Raw genomic sequence first — 16,852 nt, 5'->3', positions numbered from 1 at the left:
GGCAACAAAATATTAATATTTCAGTTTGATATGTCTAGTGCCTTTGAAGCTGTTGACCATAATATTCTTCTAAATATCCTCGACTATTATGGAATCTGTGAAGCTGTCCTGAAATGGTTCTCTGGCTTTCTAAAGTCCAGATCATATCAAGTCAAACGATCAGGTGCAATTTCTTCAACATGGTCTGATTGTGGAGGACCTCAAGGTTCTCCTCTGTCCCCTATCCTATTCAATATTATGATGATCCCCCTAGATAATCTACTAGAAATAAATGGTCTTTCATTGTTCATTTATGCTGAAGATGTCACCATTTATGTCCCATTCTCTAAAGAATTATATGAACTAATGAACTTGATCAAATTAGGCATCAAATTAATAGAATCTTGGGCATCTAATTTTAAATTAAAACTCGATACTGAAAAAACTAAGTTTCTAATAGTAACTAACCCTCACCACCCTATAAATCTTAAAACATTTTACATTAGAGAACATCACATCTCCTTGACTCATCAATGAAAATATTAGGAATCACGATTGATCAATTCCTTACCCTTGAAACTCAAGTTTCTAAGGTAGTCTTGTGTCTTTAATTCACTTTGGAAGCTAAAGAGATTAAGACCTTTTTTCACTAAATCAGTCTCTCATACTTTGGTTCAATCCCTAGTACTAACAAAATTTGACTACTGCAACTCCACTTATGTAGGAATTAAAGGCGGCCTTATAAAAAAATTACAAACTGTTCAAAATACCGATGCACACCTCATATGTAGATCACCTCACTTAGCCAAAGTAACTCCTCTTCTATATAACCTACACTGGTTACCAATAAAAGATAGAATATCTTTCAAGTTCTGTGTTTTTATTCACCAAATTCTATATGGTTCTGCTCTATCATATAAGAACAATCTCATTGAATTACCCCCACATAATGCTGTATCATCCAAGGCAAGTGTTAGGGTCTCTGGCGCCCCTCTGCAAACTAGAAATAGGTGTGTGCCCCCCCCCCCCCCATCCAGCATCTCCTTTCTCTCTTCTCCCTCCCCCTTCTACCACCCCACCCCCTTTTTCAGCCCAGTGCCATAAAAGGTAAAGAACAAAAGTTTGTTTTTTCTCATAACTTTTTAATTTATTTGTAAGCTTCCCATATGTAGATATAAATATCATGAAATAAAATTGAATATCACTAAAACTGCTTAAAATTTATTGTAGCTGGTGGAAACAGCACTTATAAAGGCTATATTTTGTGTTCCTTTTTCAACACTGTTTTATATATACAGTAATATTATATGGCCACATTCCAGTGAGGATATCCTGTTTACTGATAGGTTCATCTTAACTGTTCTTGTAATCTACCTTGGGAAGCCTGGTGTTATAAAGATTAGAAGTAAAATTAAACTCTTTCAAGGGGGCACATCGTCATCTCATCTCTTTTGTACAAATGGATTATTCTGTTTTGAGCATGAGCAGATCTCTCATTTGTTTTAACATAACTAAATGGGCTCTAAGCCCCTAATGCAGTCTACTGGTTTCCTTGTATTTTATCCTTGTGATGACTTATACTGTGCCAAAACCCTGCCCCCAACTTATACTGTGCCAAATCCTGCCCCCCCTCCACAGTAATTCCGCCATTCCCCTCCAGCGTACTAGAGTCCTACCTTGCCGCTCACCCTGGTGTAGTAGCCTCTGCGGCTGCGGGTGCAGGCAAGAATCTCATTCTTTCCTCCCTGCTGCCGCTACTCCATCTCCAGTGCTCTCCGCTTTTCTTTTGTGCTGCGGGAGCCGCCGTGTTTTTCCAAAATGGCTGCCGAGACTTCGGCGGCAGTCTCGCAAGACTGTCGCCGGAAACAGCAGCCATTTTTAAATCATGGCGGGGCCGTCCACAGCACAGAAAAGTGGAGAACGCTGGAGACGGAGTAGTGGCAGCGGGCAGGAAAGGAAAAATTATGTTCTTACCTGATAATTTTCTTTCCTTTAATCATACCAGACCAGTCCAGACTAATGGGTTGTATCCAGTGCTTTTTTTGTGCCGGTATGCGGCGGTACAGCGTACCGGCACCTTTTTTTTTAGGTCCCGCTCCCGTCCATTCCTGCTCCGTTTTAATTTTGCCAGTCGCGATTCTCCTCTCTCCCCTGCCCTCCCCTCCCCTCCATGCCAGCAATTCTCTCTCCCCTGCCCTCCATATCCGACATGTCCCCTCTCTCCCCTGCCCTCCCCTCTCCAAGTCGCGACTTGGAGAGGGGAGGGCAGGGGAGAGAGGGGACATGAGGGGACATGCCGGACATGGAGGGCAGGGGAGAGATAATTGCTGGCATGGAGGGGAGGGGAGGGCAGGGGAGAAAGGAGACATGCTGGACATGGGCATGGAAGGGAGGAGAATTGCTGGGCATGGATGAAGGAAGGGAGGGCAGGGGGAGGGCAGAATCGCTGGACATGAAGGGGAGGGCAGGGGGGAGAGGAGACATGCTGGACATAGGCAGGGGAGGGAGGAGAATTGTTGGGCATGGATGAAGGGAGGGCAGAATCGCTGGACATGGAGGGGAGGGCAGGGGGGATAGGAGACATGCTGGGCATGGGCATGGGAGAGAGGAGAACTGCTGGGCATGGATGAGGGGAGGGAGGCGACATGCTGGGCATGGAGGGCAGGGGAGGGGAGAGAGAAGTGCTGGACGTGGAGGGGAGAACAGGGGGAGAGGATACATGCTGGACATGGGCAGGGGAGAGAGGAGAATCACTGGGCATGGCATGGGTGGCTGGAGGGGGGCAGGGGGAGAGGAGGGTTGCTGGACATGGGTGGATGGAGTGGAGGGTAGGGGGAGAAAAGAAATGCTGGATATGGATGGAGGCGAGGGAAAAGAGTGAGGAAGCAGATGAGATGAGGGAAAAGGAAGAGAGGAGAAAAACTGCACATGGATGTAGAAAATAGGCAGAAGCTGGATCCACTGGACAGTCAAGTCTGCGGAGGACCCAACTTTTACATATGGATGTAGGGCAAGAAATGAAGAAGAAAGGCGGAAAGTAAAGAACTAAATGGAAAGGAAGTCCTGGAAATGGAGTTAAGAGGACAGATAGCAGCAGAATCAGATACTGGGCCAGCATGATCAGAAAAACAAAGTCACCAGACAACAAAGGTAGAAAAAATTATTTTATTTTCATTTTAGTGTCTGGAATATGTCCAATTTGAGAATTTACATCTGCTGTCTTATTTTGCACTGGGTATACTGGAGCTGTAACAGCTTACAGAAATTATTTATAATGAAAAAAAATCACATAATTTTTTTCTCCTATACTAGTATAATATTTTCAATGATGTCTGTTTATATGCGCTATGGCTGGTATAGGGGTGTGGCTAATGTGGGTGCGGTTATAATAGGGGTGGAGTCATATGAGGTGACCGCCCACAATGAGTACCGGCACCTTTTTTTCTACAAAAAAAAGCACTGGTTGTATCCATCTACCAGCGGAAGGAGATAGAGAAAATAGTTCCAAGTAAACCGCCCCTTAAGGGTATCGTGCAGCCTGGAATGTTCAGTATTTCGAATAGCCAAGCAATGGTGCTCTGAAGTCTAGAAGAAAGTACAGTTAATACCAAACAGTCAAACTCCTGGAGCCAATATGCAGAACCTCACTGTTCCTGCTTGGCCAAAGGCAACTGCAACCTCCCCTCACAGTAAAGTAAGCGGGAGGAAATGATCCATACTGAGCTTGCTCAAGCACATAGAGATCTACCCCTGAATCCGGGGAAAGAACTCCGTGATGCCAAGTACCAGGAGTCATACAGAGCTGGCACAACAACAAGTGGCAGGAGATTGAATAGAGAAGATGAAGTAGGCAGTGCTGTAGGACATCCCAGCGTATTGAAGCATCGTGGAACAGCCAGGGATACCTAAAGGAAACAACACTCTGACAGACATTAGCCAGGGAGGGCATCTGGACTGGTCTGGTATGATTAAAGAAAAGAAAATTATCAGGTAAGAACATAATTTTTCCTTCCTTGTCATCTATACCATACCAGTCCAGACTAATGGGATGTAGCAAAGCAGTTTCCCAAATAGGGGGGCAGAAAAGAAGAATGCAGAAGGTTGAAAAATCAACAAAGCTATATACACAACAAAAGACTGATCAGCAGAAAAGGATTTGAATATCCGAACCACCAGGCTACCAAAATGGAACAGAGTTAGACACTAGAAAAGGAACTGAAGCCGTAGGACGTAAAACAAATGTCCTGAGCAAAAGAAAAATTACATACCCCTGTCCCGAGAGTAGTAAAAGAAAAAGCAAAAGATACTCATGCCAAAGGACCCCCCCCCTTGGAAGGAAGGCAACAGTCGTATCCGAGCAACAAGGAGAAGAACTGTCTCTCCTAGACCAGGATCCACTTCTCCAAACCCTGGCAGGACAAAGACTAACTCCCAAACCTGCTGGTCTGCCTTGAGTGCAAGATGGTCGGATGAAACGACCCTAACTAGTACTAGGAGTACGCAACCCCAAACAGTGCGCCACACTTCATAGAAGAAAGGAAGCAAGGCCCAGGAACCACCCAGACCCGCACCTAGTGAGAGAATCAAACTCCACAGAACAAGAAGAGACTCCAGAGTCGAGAGAACCAACTAACTGGAGTGCTAGTCTCTCCAGAAGAACCATGAAGAAAAGGGCTACAGTATACCAGGGTACAACCATAGAAAAAGTACTCCTCAAGCAGCTCGCTCTGGACTTAGGGATGAAAGAACAGAGCCAAGAGAACAAAAGGAGACAAAAAGAGAGTCGAGAACCACACTGTGGAGAAAAGACCCCCAAGGCAGTGGCGTACCAAGGGGGGGGCGGTAGGGGCAGTCCGCCCCGGGTGCACGCCGCTGGGGGGGTGCCGCGCGCCGGTCAGCTTTGTTCATTTCCATGCTCCCTCTGCCCCGGAACAGGAAGTAACCTGTTCCGGGGCAGAGGGAGCATGGAAACGAACTAAGCTGACCGGCGCGCGCCCCCCCCCCCCCCCCCAGCGGCGTGCACCCAGGGGGGGTTCTTTCGCCGGGGTGGGGGTCGCGCTGCACCGGGGGGGCGGGGCGCATCGGCGATCAGCCCCGGGTGTCACCCCTAGGAACGCCACTGCCCCAAGGTGTCAAGAGGTCACAAAAGGAGCAGAGACTAATTCAAACTCCAGCAATGGAGAAGCTTCTCGTCAGCCACCAAGAGGCTACGGCAAGAAAAGGTGCCACAGGAATGGTAGCTAACAGGAGAGAAGACAGCCTTGTCTAGCAGTCTAAACTGTGGCATGCCACAGCTGCTGAGAAGTTACTGTATCCAACCTGCAGAAAAAAACTGGGGTTGACCGACAAGGTGTAACAGTGCCCAACAGGCAAAGGTGAAAATATGCTCCACAGTCAGAGACTGAACTGTGCTCAAGGGACAGAAATGAAGCTGCGCTCATCAGGCAGAGTAGGATCCGTGCTCAACAAGAACAAATGGATTTGCACTCAAAGCACACAAACTGAGCCACACACCACGGGCAGAGAAAGAATTGCACACCTCTGGCAAAGATAGAAATGCACTGAACAAGCAGAGTAACAGACAGAGGATGAGCAGTGCCCCACTGAAAGAGCTGGATGTTAGAGGTACCTGCAGAACTGAAGCTGCGGTAGCGATGGAACTGTGTATATAACGCAGACAAGGAGCTGCTTTCCACATGCAAACAAGGAGCTGCGCTCCAGACGCCAGCAAGGAACTGCGCTCCTGACACCGGCAAGGAGCAGCGCTCCACACGCCGACAAGGAGCTGTGTAGCACCTGCAGTCACAGAGCTGTGCTCCACTTCACCCAATTTGCAGAGAAGAGTTGTGCTAAACATACAGAGATGGAGCTACACTCAACAGGTGGTGGAGCTGCGCTCTGCACGCAGACAGGGAGCTGCACTCCATATGCAAAGAGAGAGCTGTATGCCACACACAGACAAGGAGCTGTGTTCTACATGCAAACACAGGACTGTGCCCCATGCTGAGACCTGCAGAGAAATAACTACATGAGAGAATGGAGCTGTGTTCAACATGCAGAGATGAAAGGTTGCAGAATAAGCAGCGAAGAAACTTCACTCAACATGCCATGATAGAGCTGTCCTCAACATACAGCGATGGAGTTAAAGCCAACCTGGAACTGTGGAACTGTGCCCAGAATGCAGCGATGGAGCTGTGCCCAACATGAAATGGAGGAACTGCATGGAATAATGAAGCTGTACTCAACATGCAGCGATGGAACTGCACTCAACATGCAGCGATGGAGCCGTGCTCAAATTGCAGCGATGGAACTGTGCTCAACATGCAGCGATGGAACTGTGCTCAAATGCAGCGATGGACCCACGCTCAACATGCAGCGATGGAGCCATGCTCAACATACAGCGATGGAGCTGTCCTCAACATGCAGCGATGGAGCTGTGCTCAACATGCAGCGATGGAGCTGTGCTCAACAAGCAAAATGCATAGATGGAGTCCTGGAGAACAGCCAGAGAAGAAGGTGCTGCCAGGAGGCCAACAGGAAAGGAGCACAACTTGTGGAAATGCAGACCTTGCGCTGCACTCCCCTGGCCCAGAGGGACTAAAACTGCAAGAAGAAAAAGCCCCTTGCCCCAAGAGACACTCTCGGCCCTGAAGTGGTCTCTGAGCCACAATGACCACCCTCCTAGGCAACCGATATGGAGCAGCAGTCAACGTAGAGAAAGAACTTCCACCAAGAGGGAGGTAAGCATCACAGAGCTGGAATCCTCAGACCATAGGGAGCAAAATGCAGCCATAAGGCAGTGAGGAAGAAACAACTCTTGCCAGGCCAGGAACAAAGAGGAAGCTGGCCACTAACACCAAACTGAAGAAAAAGCAGCTAAGGGAGAATCAAATTCCAGACCTAGAACAGATCCACTTCCCTGCAGAAAAGTAGAGAAAAGTGCACAGCTAAGAGGCGATAATCCAGATGCAAAGCAATAGATCTGCTCAGCAGGAAAAAACTGCATCCCTTACAGAAAAAGGAAGGAGTGCCAAATGTGCCAGGAGAGAGGCACCTGGAACTAGAAACGGCAAAATCCGCCTATGCCAGGCTAAAACTCCCGCCTGAAAGCAAGGGAAGCAAGGAAGAGCTGTGGCAAACTAGTCCTAAAAAGGCACATTCCCGTAAAGAGACACTGAACTGAGTCCAAGCAAAAGACTGGCAAGAATGGCACTCCCAAGGGTACTCAGAAGAGGGATTTGAGCTAGCAGTTGCACACCAAGAGCAACTCGGACCCCCATCAGAAGGGAAGTACCCTGCAGACAAACCAGAGCAGACAGGAGGGATCCACGGAGCAGATAGAACCAGAATCTCCCTATGGAAGGGAGGAAAAACTGCTGCCAAAACAAGAATCAAATAGCAGGGGCGTCTCAAGCAAGATGCCAGAAGCAGCAGAGACCAAACGGTCTGGAAAAGAACTGACCAACAGCAGCATAAGGCTGACAGGAATGAAAAAATAGCCCTGGACTAAAACGACTGAGCCTGCAGCCAAACGTAGCCAGCAAGAGACTTCCCCCACTTTGGAAATGGCAGACTAAGATCTCCGAAACGCAAAGGTACAAGTTCCAGCAATGGGGCCACCCTCTGAACCAGCCGCCATCTAGGACCGTGAAGAGGAAAAAAAACAACTGCGTTTTGTGATCCAGACACGAGCCACGTCCCACAAAAAAAAAAATCAAAGCAACTGGTATCAGCTCAGAAGGGTCCAAGATCAGAATCAGATGTTGGCCAGCAAAATTCAAAGAAACTTCGCAAGCGGCCCCCTAGAATACATTGCCAAAGGCGGGAAAATAAATCAGGTAACAGGCAAGAGAAAGAAGGAAAAACAAAGTTTCTTCTTCTTTTTTTTTTTTTTAAACAACCTTCCTCACTAGTGACAGGAATTAAAAAAGGTTTACCTCAGAGACAGAAAAGGAGGGAAAAACAGTTTCCTTTTTTTTTTAATATAAACAACCTTCTTCACTAGTTGCAGAAATTAATAAAGGTTTACCTCAGAAGCAGAAAAGGAGGGGGAAAAAACAAAGTTTCCTTTTTTTCTTTATAAACAACCTTGTTCACTAAATGACAGGAATAAATAAAGGCTTACCTCAGAGGCAGAAATTCAGATATACCTACCACCACAGAAGAGAAGAACCCCACAGGCAGTGGTGTGCTGGAGCCGGCTCGCACCGGCTCGCAAGAGCCGCTTGTTAACTTTGCTCGGCTCTTGCGAGCCGGTTGTTGAAACCCGCGAGCCGGCTCTCCTCCCTCCCTCTTCCCTCACATCACCGACCTGACGAATTCTTCGGGGCAGGCAGTCTTGCCTGCCCGCTGCAAGTGCTGACTCTCCCCTGCTGGCGCTGCAGGTTCGTGCTTTAAAAATGGCCGCCGAGACTTCCAGAGGCGGCCTCGCGAGACTTCGCCCTTGTAAGTCTCGGCGGCCATTTTGAAGCACGAACCGGCAGCGCCAGCGGGGGACTGAGTCAGTGCTTGCAGCGGGCAGGCAAGACTGCCTGCCCCGAAGAATTAAAGGAGTCAGATCGGTGACGGGAGGAAGGGAGGAGAATTATATTAAGAACTCGGGAGGGGGTGGCAGGGGAGAGAACTGGGCATTGGTGGATCATGGAGGGGAGAGAAGGGTCGTCGCTGGGTATGGGTGGATGGAGGGCAGGGGAGAGGAGAGTCACTGCTGGATTGGGTGGATGGAGGGCAGGGGAAAGGAGGGTCACTGGGTATGGGTGCATGCAGGGCAGGGGAGAGAAGGGTCGCTGGGTATATAGGTGCATGCAGGGCAGGGGAAAGGAGAGGAGGGTCACTGGACATGGGTGGATGGAGGGCAGGGGAGAGGAGGGTCACTGGGTATGGGTGCATGGAGGGCGGGGGAGGGTCGCTGGGTGCATGCAGGGCAGGGGGAGAGAAGGGTCACTGGACATGGGTGGATGGAGGGCAGGGGAGAGGAGGGTCGCTGGACATGGGTGGATGGAGGGCAGGGGAGAGGAGGGGAGAGAGAAGAAGTGCTGGACATGGATGGAGGGGAGGGAAGAGTGAGGAAGGAGATGAGATGAGGGAAAAGGAAGAGAGGAGAAAAACTGTATATGGATGAAGAAAATAGGCAGAAGTTGAGGACCAGAAATGAAGAAGAAAGGAAAGAAATAAATGGAAAGGAAGCCCTGGAAACGGAGTTAAGAGGACAGATAGCAGCAGAATCGGATACTGGGCCAGCATGATCAGAAAAACAGTCACCAGACAACAAAGGTAGAAAAAAATCATTTTATTTTCATTATAGTGTTTGGAATATGTTCACTTTGAGAATCGGGTGCTCAACATTAAAAGTTTTATTTACTTATTTATTTATGGCATTTTATCCCACATTAAACATGAATTAGATTGGAACCTGGGATCATTTAATTTTTTTTCCTGGAGAGAGTAATGCATTGCCGCCCCCCCCTCCCCGGCTATAGCCAGCTCTGCAATTTTGGGGCGGCGCAGAGGTGGACCGGGGAGAGAGCCTGTTGTTAAAAATTTACCAGCACACCACTGCCCACAGGGGAAACAAGTTACTCCATGCCACAATCAACCATCACCCTGCTAGAAAGACAGCTAGGGGAGGTAGGGGAGGGGAGGGAACCAGGGTCACTGGATATCACCCTAGCTGGCAGATGAGGAACTCAGGACCACTGAGTATCATCTAAAACTAGCCCCAACACGGCTACCAGCACACCCCTGGCTCCACTGTCACCAGAAGAATCTGGGAAGGAGCTACCAGCCAGCAATCTAGAGCAGCTGCACGGTCCGTCCACCATCCGCTAGGAGACAGAGAAAATACTGAACATTCTAGGGGTGGTTTACTTGGAACTATTTTCTCTATTTCCTTCCGCTGGTAGATCTACACAACCCATTAGTCTGGACTGGTCTGGTATAGATGACAAGGAAGAATGGGATTCTTTCCTGCCACCTCAGCTGCAGAGATCACTATACCACCAGGGCGGGCAGCAAGGTAGCAGTATGCAGGAGAAGGATGGCGGCATTGCTGTGGCAGTGGGGGAGGGTAAGAAAGGGTAAGCATGGCAGTCTCTGGCGCCCCCTGCCATGAATACCCTGCTTACCGCGTTCTGCCGGCCCTGGTATCATCATCCAAAGAATATCTCTGCATTTCCCTATTTGTAGGAATCTATAAAAAGATTCACAAATGCCAGTTTCTCATATCAAGGTACTAAAATTTGGAATTATCCCCCTCCGAAGGGACACCACCTTGTAAGTGGTGGAGGGGTTCCGTGTTTCAATGACTCAGAGGGCTATGCTGCAGGATTACCGATATCAGACAGGCCTCTGAGGAGAAACCAGACAAAGAGTGTCCCAACCTGGAGGATCGAAGATGGCGTTGAGGGAGGACGTACGCTAGTTGAGTTCCCGTTTTACACCAGAATGCCTGAAGAAGTGGGCGCGCTCCCCAGAGAATGGGGAAGAGAAAAGGCAACGCCGTGGTGCTGTCCTCCTCGAACACGGCTGAGGTTCCCACCACTTCTCAGTCTATTTTGGAGAGATTCGGGGTCATAACATCGGGAATATCGGTTCTTGCTTCGGGGAACAGCAAGGCTTTATTGCCGAATCTCAGTGGAGGGAGTGACTTTGAGTCCCCCTGTTGGCATGACCCCTCCAAGACCCGGAAATAGTAATGCTTTGCTATGGAGGTCAATAATGGAAACGCCCAAAGTAGGTTAGGATTTTCATGTAACCCGAGGAGGTCCTGGCGCAGCATCGACTCGGATAATAAACCAACTGGGGGATTGGAGAGTGAGCTCTTCCCCCCAAAGATATCTGGAGCGGTTTCTGTGGAGAAATTGGACTTGGTGAAGCCAATAATGTCGTAATGGACGTACTATAGGAACTGCAGCAGAATGTGAATAACTCTCTTCTTCAGATGTTTAAAATGTTTCACTATGTGAGTTAAAGAATTTATATTAATACTTATCTAACAAAGTGGAAGTCCAAGATATATATAAATAGAGACTTTGATTACGGAAATGGCTTCTCTATGAAAATCAGATAATTTGGTAATGAAGAATAGTTATCTTTCTTGTAAAAATTGGAATTTCTGGAGACCCAATTAAGGGAAAATAACTTGAGAATGATAAATTTACCTATAATATCCTATATATAAGCTACTGAATTCTTGAAGAAATATTTCTCTGATACATTGCTAATACCTTCTGATAGCCACCTCTTGGTGACTAAAATTATATTTCCTTTAAAATTTTCTTTATCAGAGAAAAGAGATGTAAGTTTAACTGACATTTTGGAAAATTCAGAAGTTATAGATAGAGTTATATTATTAGTGACTTTCGTCTTTGACTTACATAGGAACAATGTTTTGAAATTGTATTTCCGATACATGGTTGATAGTTTTTTGGGTTTAAAGATGCATATATTTCCTGACACATCAAGGGAATCGCAGACTGGGAGGTGTGAAGTCTTGACTTTTAAGCCAGGAATCACTGCCCTAGGTGGGACCTTCCTAGCGCGATTCCCTTGTAAGTGTTTTATTTCCTTATTACTTATTTGTTTGAACCTAAGAAATTATAAGAGTTGTGGAAACAGATGAAGAATCCTCTGAAGCAACTTCCTTCAGTTACCACTGTACCGGCTGCAATAACCGATTAACCTTCCTCGCTCAGAAAATGTGAAGTGTAAGATAAACCATTTTGAGTTTTTCTTATTTTCTTTAAGATTGTTTTCCTGATCTTGGATCTTCCAATTGTGGACAATTATGTAAATATATATTGTTGAGAGAAAATGTTTTCCTTTTGATATTAATTTCTGTATTTCCTTATATTTATGTGATAAATGTGAATGTAATTAAGTAAAATGATAAAATAAAAAAAATTTGGAATTCTCTACCAAAAACAATTAAATGCACAGATGATTACCTGCCCTTCAGAAACCTACTGAAAACTCATTTTTTCAATTTAGCCTTTCAAAAAACAAAAGAATTCTATTTGAACATTCATACAATTAATTTCACTTCTTTTTTCATCCCTAATCCTATCTAGTCCTAATTGTACCCATATTTATTCATCTTCACTTCTTTGTTTACAAACTTAACTATGATTTAATCTTCTTCTCTATCCATCTACACTTAAGAACAGTTGCAGCCAGGTTAATTCACCACATATGTTATATTTGTTTTACAAAGCCAATGTTATAGCATTATTTATTGTACTTTATAATCTGTTTATATAATTTTTAATATGTACCATTCATTTAATTGTTTGTTATGTACATTGAACCTGAGTCACTCTTGGGCTAATGTGGGGTAAAAATGTTATAAATAATAATAATAATGATAAACATCCAATTTCACCTGGCTAATGTATAGCTATGCAAAAGGCCAACTTGTGTGTGCCACATGCATCCCTGTACTCCATCTAACCTCAGCAGATGGTTAGGTACACATATATTCTTCAAATTTGGAGTATTACCAGGTACATGTCTAATTTATGCGCCATGAGCAGGGCAAGATTGGCGGCTTATGGCAAAAGTGTGCATGTACAGGCACTATTCTGTAAATTGTGGCACCTAAAATTTTGGCACGTATCTGGACAGCACATGCATTCCAGATGAAGTATCATTATACGTGTCTTATAAAATAGGTACCAATATGCCCAATAGCCTACAGAGCTCAGATGCCTGACAGGATGGCAGCCAAAAGGAGAGGTGATTTGAGGAAGCTTAACATATGTGGAGGGGCATAATCAAACAGGGGCGCCCATCTATAATGGCGGCCATCTCTAATGATGGCCCCATCAAGCGGCGTGCCCGACTGTATTATCGAAACAAGATGGCCGGCCATCTTTTGTTTCAATAATATGGTTGGGGCCGGCCAAATCTCAACATTTGGACTGCCCTTAGAGATCGCGGGCATTAGAGATGGCCGCCATTGGTTTTCGCCAATAATGGAAACTAATGGTGGCCATCTCAAACCCAGCCAAATCCAAGCTATTTGGTCATGGGAGGAGCCAGCATTTGTAGTGCACTGGTCCCCCTCACATGCCAGGACAACAACCGGGCACCCTAGGGGGCACTGCAGTGGACTTCACAAATTGATCCCAGGTGCACAGCTCCTTTACCTTGGGTGCTGAGCACCCCAAAACCCACTACCCACAACTGTACAGCACTACCATAGCCCTTAAAGGATAACGGGGGGGGGGGGCACCTAGATATGGGTACAGTGGGTTTTGTGTGGGTTTTGGAGGGCTCCCATTTACCACCGTTCACAGCCGCTGCCTTGATTTTCTCTCCTCGCATGCCATCCTTGATCCACTTCAATCCGGTTTTCGCCCTCTACACTTGACAGAAACAGCACTCTCTAAAGTCTGTAATGACCTGTTCCTTGCCAAATCCAGAGGCCACTACTCCATCCTCATCCTCCTCGATCTATCCGCCGCTTTTGACACTGTCAATCATGATCTACTCCTTGCCACACAGTCCTCATTCGGGTTCCAGGGCTCTGTCCTCTCCTGGTTCTCCTCCTATCTCTCCCACCGCACCTTCAGAGTTCACTCCCATGGATCCTCCTCCACCCCCATCCCGCTATCTGTTGGTGTTCCCCAGGGATCTGTCCTTGGACCCCTTCTCTTCTCAATCTACACCTCTTCCCTGGGTTCCCTCATCTCATCTCATGGCTTCCAGTACCATCTCTATGCAGACGACACCCAGCTGTATCTCTCCACACCAGACATCACTGCGGAGACCCAGGCAAAGGTATCGGCCTGCTTAACCGACATTGCTACATGGATGTCCAACCGCCACCTGAAACTGAACATGTCCAAGACTGAGCTCATCGTCTTTCCACCAAAACCCACTTCTCCTCTTCCTCCACTTTCTATCTCAGTGGATAACACCCTCATCCTCCCCGTCTCATCTGCCCGCAACCTCGGAGTCATCTTCGACTCCTCCCTCTCCTTCTCGGCACACATCCAGCAGATAGCCAAGACCTGTCGCTTCTTCCTCTTCAACATCAGCAAAATTCGCCCTTTCCTCTCGGAACACACCACCCGAACTCTCGTCCACGCTCTCATTACCTCCCGACTTGACTACTGCAACTTACTCCTCACCGGACTCCCACTTAGCCATCTATCCCCCCTTCAATCTGTTCAGAACTCTGCTGCACGTCTTATATTCCACCAGAACCGATATACTCATATCACCCCTCTTCTCAGGTCACTTCACTGGCTTCCAATCCATTACCGCATTCAGTTCAAGCTCCTCCTTCTTACCTACAAATGTACTCAATCTGCTGCCCCTCACTACCTTTCTACCCTCATCTCCCCTTATGTTCCCACCCGAAACCTCCGTTCACAGGACAAATCCCTCCTCTCAGTACCCTTCTCCACCACTGCCAACTCCAGGCTCCGCCCATTCTGCCTCGCCTCACCCTATGCCTGGAACAACCTTCCTGAACCCCTACATCAAGCCCCCTCCCTGCCCATCTTCAAGTCTCTGCTTAAAACCCACCTCTTCAATGCTGCCTTCGGCACCTAACTCTTACCTTCAGGATATCTGGACTGCCCCAAATTGACTGCCCCCATCGTATCGTCTACTCACTTGTCCTTTAGATTGTAAGCTCTTTGAGCAGGGCCTGTCCTTTTATGTTAAATTGTACAGCGCTGCGTAACCCTAGCAGCGCTATAGAAATGTTAAGTAGTAGTAGTAGTAGTAACAGGTAGGGGGGGATGGGCCTGGGTCCGCCTGCCTGAAGTGCACTGCAGTACCCACTAAAACCTGCTCCAGGGACCTGCATAGTGCTGTGATGGAGCTGGGTATGACATTTGAGGCTGGCAAAAAAACATTTTTTTAATTTTTTTGGGGGGTGGGAGGGGGTTGGTGACCACTGGGGGAGTAAGGGGAGGTGATCCCCGATTCCCTCCGGTGGTCATCTGGTCAGTTCGGGCACCTTTTCGAGGCTTGGTCGTGAACAAAAAGGGACCAAATAAAGTCAGCCAAATGCTCGTCAGGGCCATCCTTCTTTTTTCCATTATCGGCCAAGGCCAGCCATCTCTTAACCATGCCCTGTCCTGCCTTCGGTACACTGCCGACACGTCCCCTTGAACTTTGGCCAGCCCTGCGACGGAAAGCAGTTGAAGCCAGCCAAAATCGGCTTTCGATTATACCGATTTGGCTGGCCTTAGGAGAAGGCCGGCCATCGCCCGATTTGTGTCGGAAGATGTCCGCCCTTCTCCTTCGAAAATAAGCAGGCTAGTAGCATAGTAACATAGTAAATGACGGCAGATAAAGACCTGTACGGTCCATCCAGTCTGCCCAACAAGATAAACTCATTTTACATGGTATGTGTTACTTTATATGTATACCCGAGTTTGATTTGTCCTTGCCTTTCTCAGGGCACAGACCATAGAAGTCTGCCCAGTACTGTTTTTCTACTAAGTTCTGAAGCTAACGTCAAAGTCCCTTAAAATTTACACTCCAGCCCATCCCTATCTGTTCAGTCACGATCAGGGCATAGACCGTAGAAGTCTGCCCAGCTCCCGTTTTGTTTCCCCAATTACCGGCGTCGCCACCCAACCTCCGCTAAGATTCCATGGAACCATTCCTTCTAAACCGGATTCCTTTGTGTCCATCCCACGCATGTTTGAATTCCATTACCGTTTTCATCTCCACCACCTCCTGCGGGAGGGCATTCCACATATCCACCACCCTCTCCGTGAAAAAATACTTCCTAACATTAATCCTGGTTCTGCCCCCCTTCAATCTCAATTCACGTCCTCTAGTTCTACCGCCTTCCCGTCTCCAAAAAAGGTTCATTTGCAGATTAATACCTTTCAAATATTTGAACGTCTGCATCATGTCACCTCTGTTTCTTCTTTCCTCCAAGCTATACAGGTTCAGGTCAGCAAATCTCTCCTCGTACGGTTTGCAACACAAATCCCATACCATTTTTGTAGCTTTTCTTTGCACCGTTTACAGTCTTTTTACATCTTTAGCAAGATACGGCCTCCAAAACTGAACACAATACTCCAAGTGGGGCCTCACCAATGACTTGTAGAGGGGCAACAACACTTCCTATCTTCTGCTGGTTATGCCCCTCTCTATGCAGCCTAGCATCCTTCTGGCCACGGCCGTCGCCTTGTCGCAATGTTTCTTCACCTTTAGATCCTCAGACACCAACACCCCAAGGTCTCTCTCCTGAGTTAAGTTTACTAATCTCTCCCCTCCTATCCAGTAACTTCTCTTCAGGTGAGCTGAAACTCCTGGTGAGAGAGATGAAGAAGTATTTCAATGTGCTGTATGGGGCTGCAAAGTCTAGGGCCACTCCTAACACCAGGAGCCAGATGCATGAAAGAAACATTGAAGAACCAAAAACGTAAAGGTCCATGTTACAACATACTGATTATGAAAAAACGACGGATGCTCAAAATAATCACATTCAAATGAGCTGCGCGGTAATACAAAGGCCGATGCATGAAAGTCTCGCTAACCTGTTGAAATCCACAGTAGCGGTGTTACAAAGACATGCGCACAATAGTCATTTGCCAAGCACATGGCAAGCACTGTAGCTGTTGTACACATGTCTAAAAAGATCACATTATAGACGGGCATGTGAGATAGACATCACTTGTAAGCAGAGCCTTATAGGCCCCAATCCGAGCATGATTTTTTAATCACTCTGCAGATGGTTACCGCGTGCTTTACCACGTTGCTTGCATCCCGTTTTTTTGTGGTGCTTTCACATTTTCGTTGGTGAGTGTGAGACGTTTCTCATTTCTCAATTTCCTCTATTTTGGGGGAAGATAGAGGAGGATGTGAATACCGTTGGTGTGCAGAGACACACTGTGGAGCA

The 16,852-nt window shown here is 47.1% G+C and overlaps 1 protein-coding gene across 1 annotated transcript in view; it reads right to left on the bottom strand.

The window, feature by feature from the left end:
* DGKI (diacylglycerol kinase iota) overlaps nt 1–16,852 on the bottom strand; it is a 1,705,262-nt gene that overhangs the window by 1,148,405 nt on the left and 540,005 nt on the right. The window contains 1 exon segment of the mRNA XM_030215620.1: nt 14,779–14,781. Within this exon segment, the coding sequence (XP_030071480.1) occupies nt 14,779–14,781 (3 nt within the window).

The sequence above is a fragment of the Microcaecilia unicolor genome, chromosome 10 (genome assembly GCF_901765095.1).
Source record: "Microcaecilia unicolor chromosome 10, aMicUni1.1, whole genome shotgun sequence".
In the NCBI taxonomy this organism is placed as follows: domain Eukaryota; kingdom Metazoa; phylum Chordata; class Amphibia; order Gymnophiona; family Siphonopidae; genus Microcaecilia; species Microcaecilia unicolor.
The sequence above is the reverse complement of the archived record's forward strand: the minus strand, read 5'-3'. Positions and strand labels throughout refer to the sequence as shown.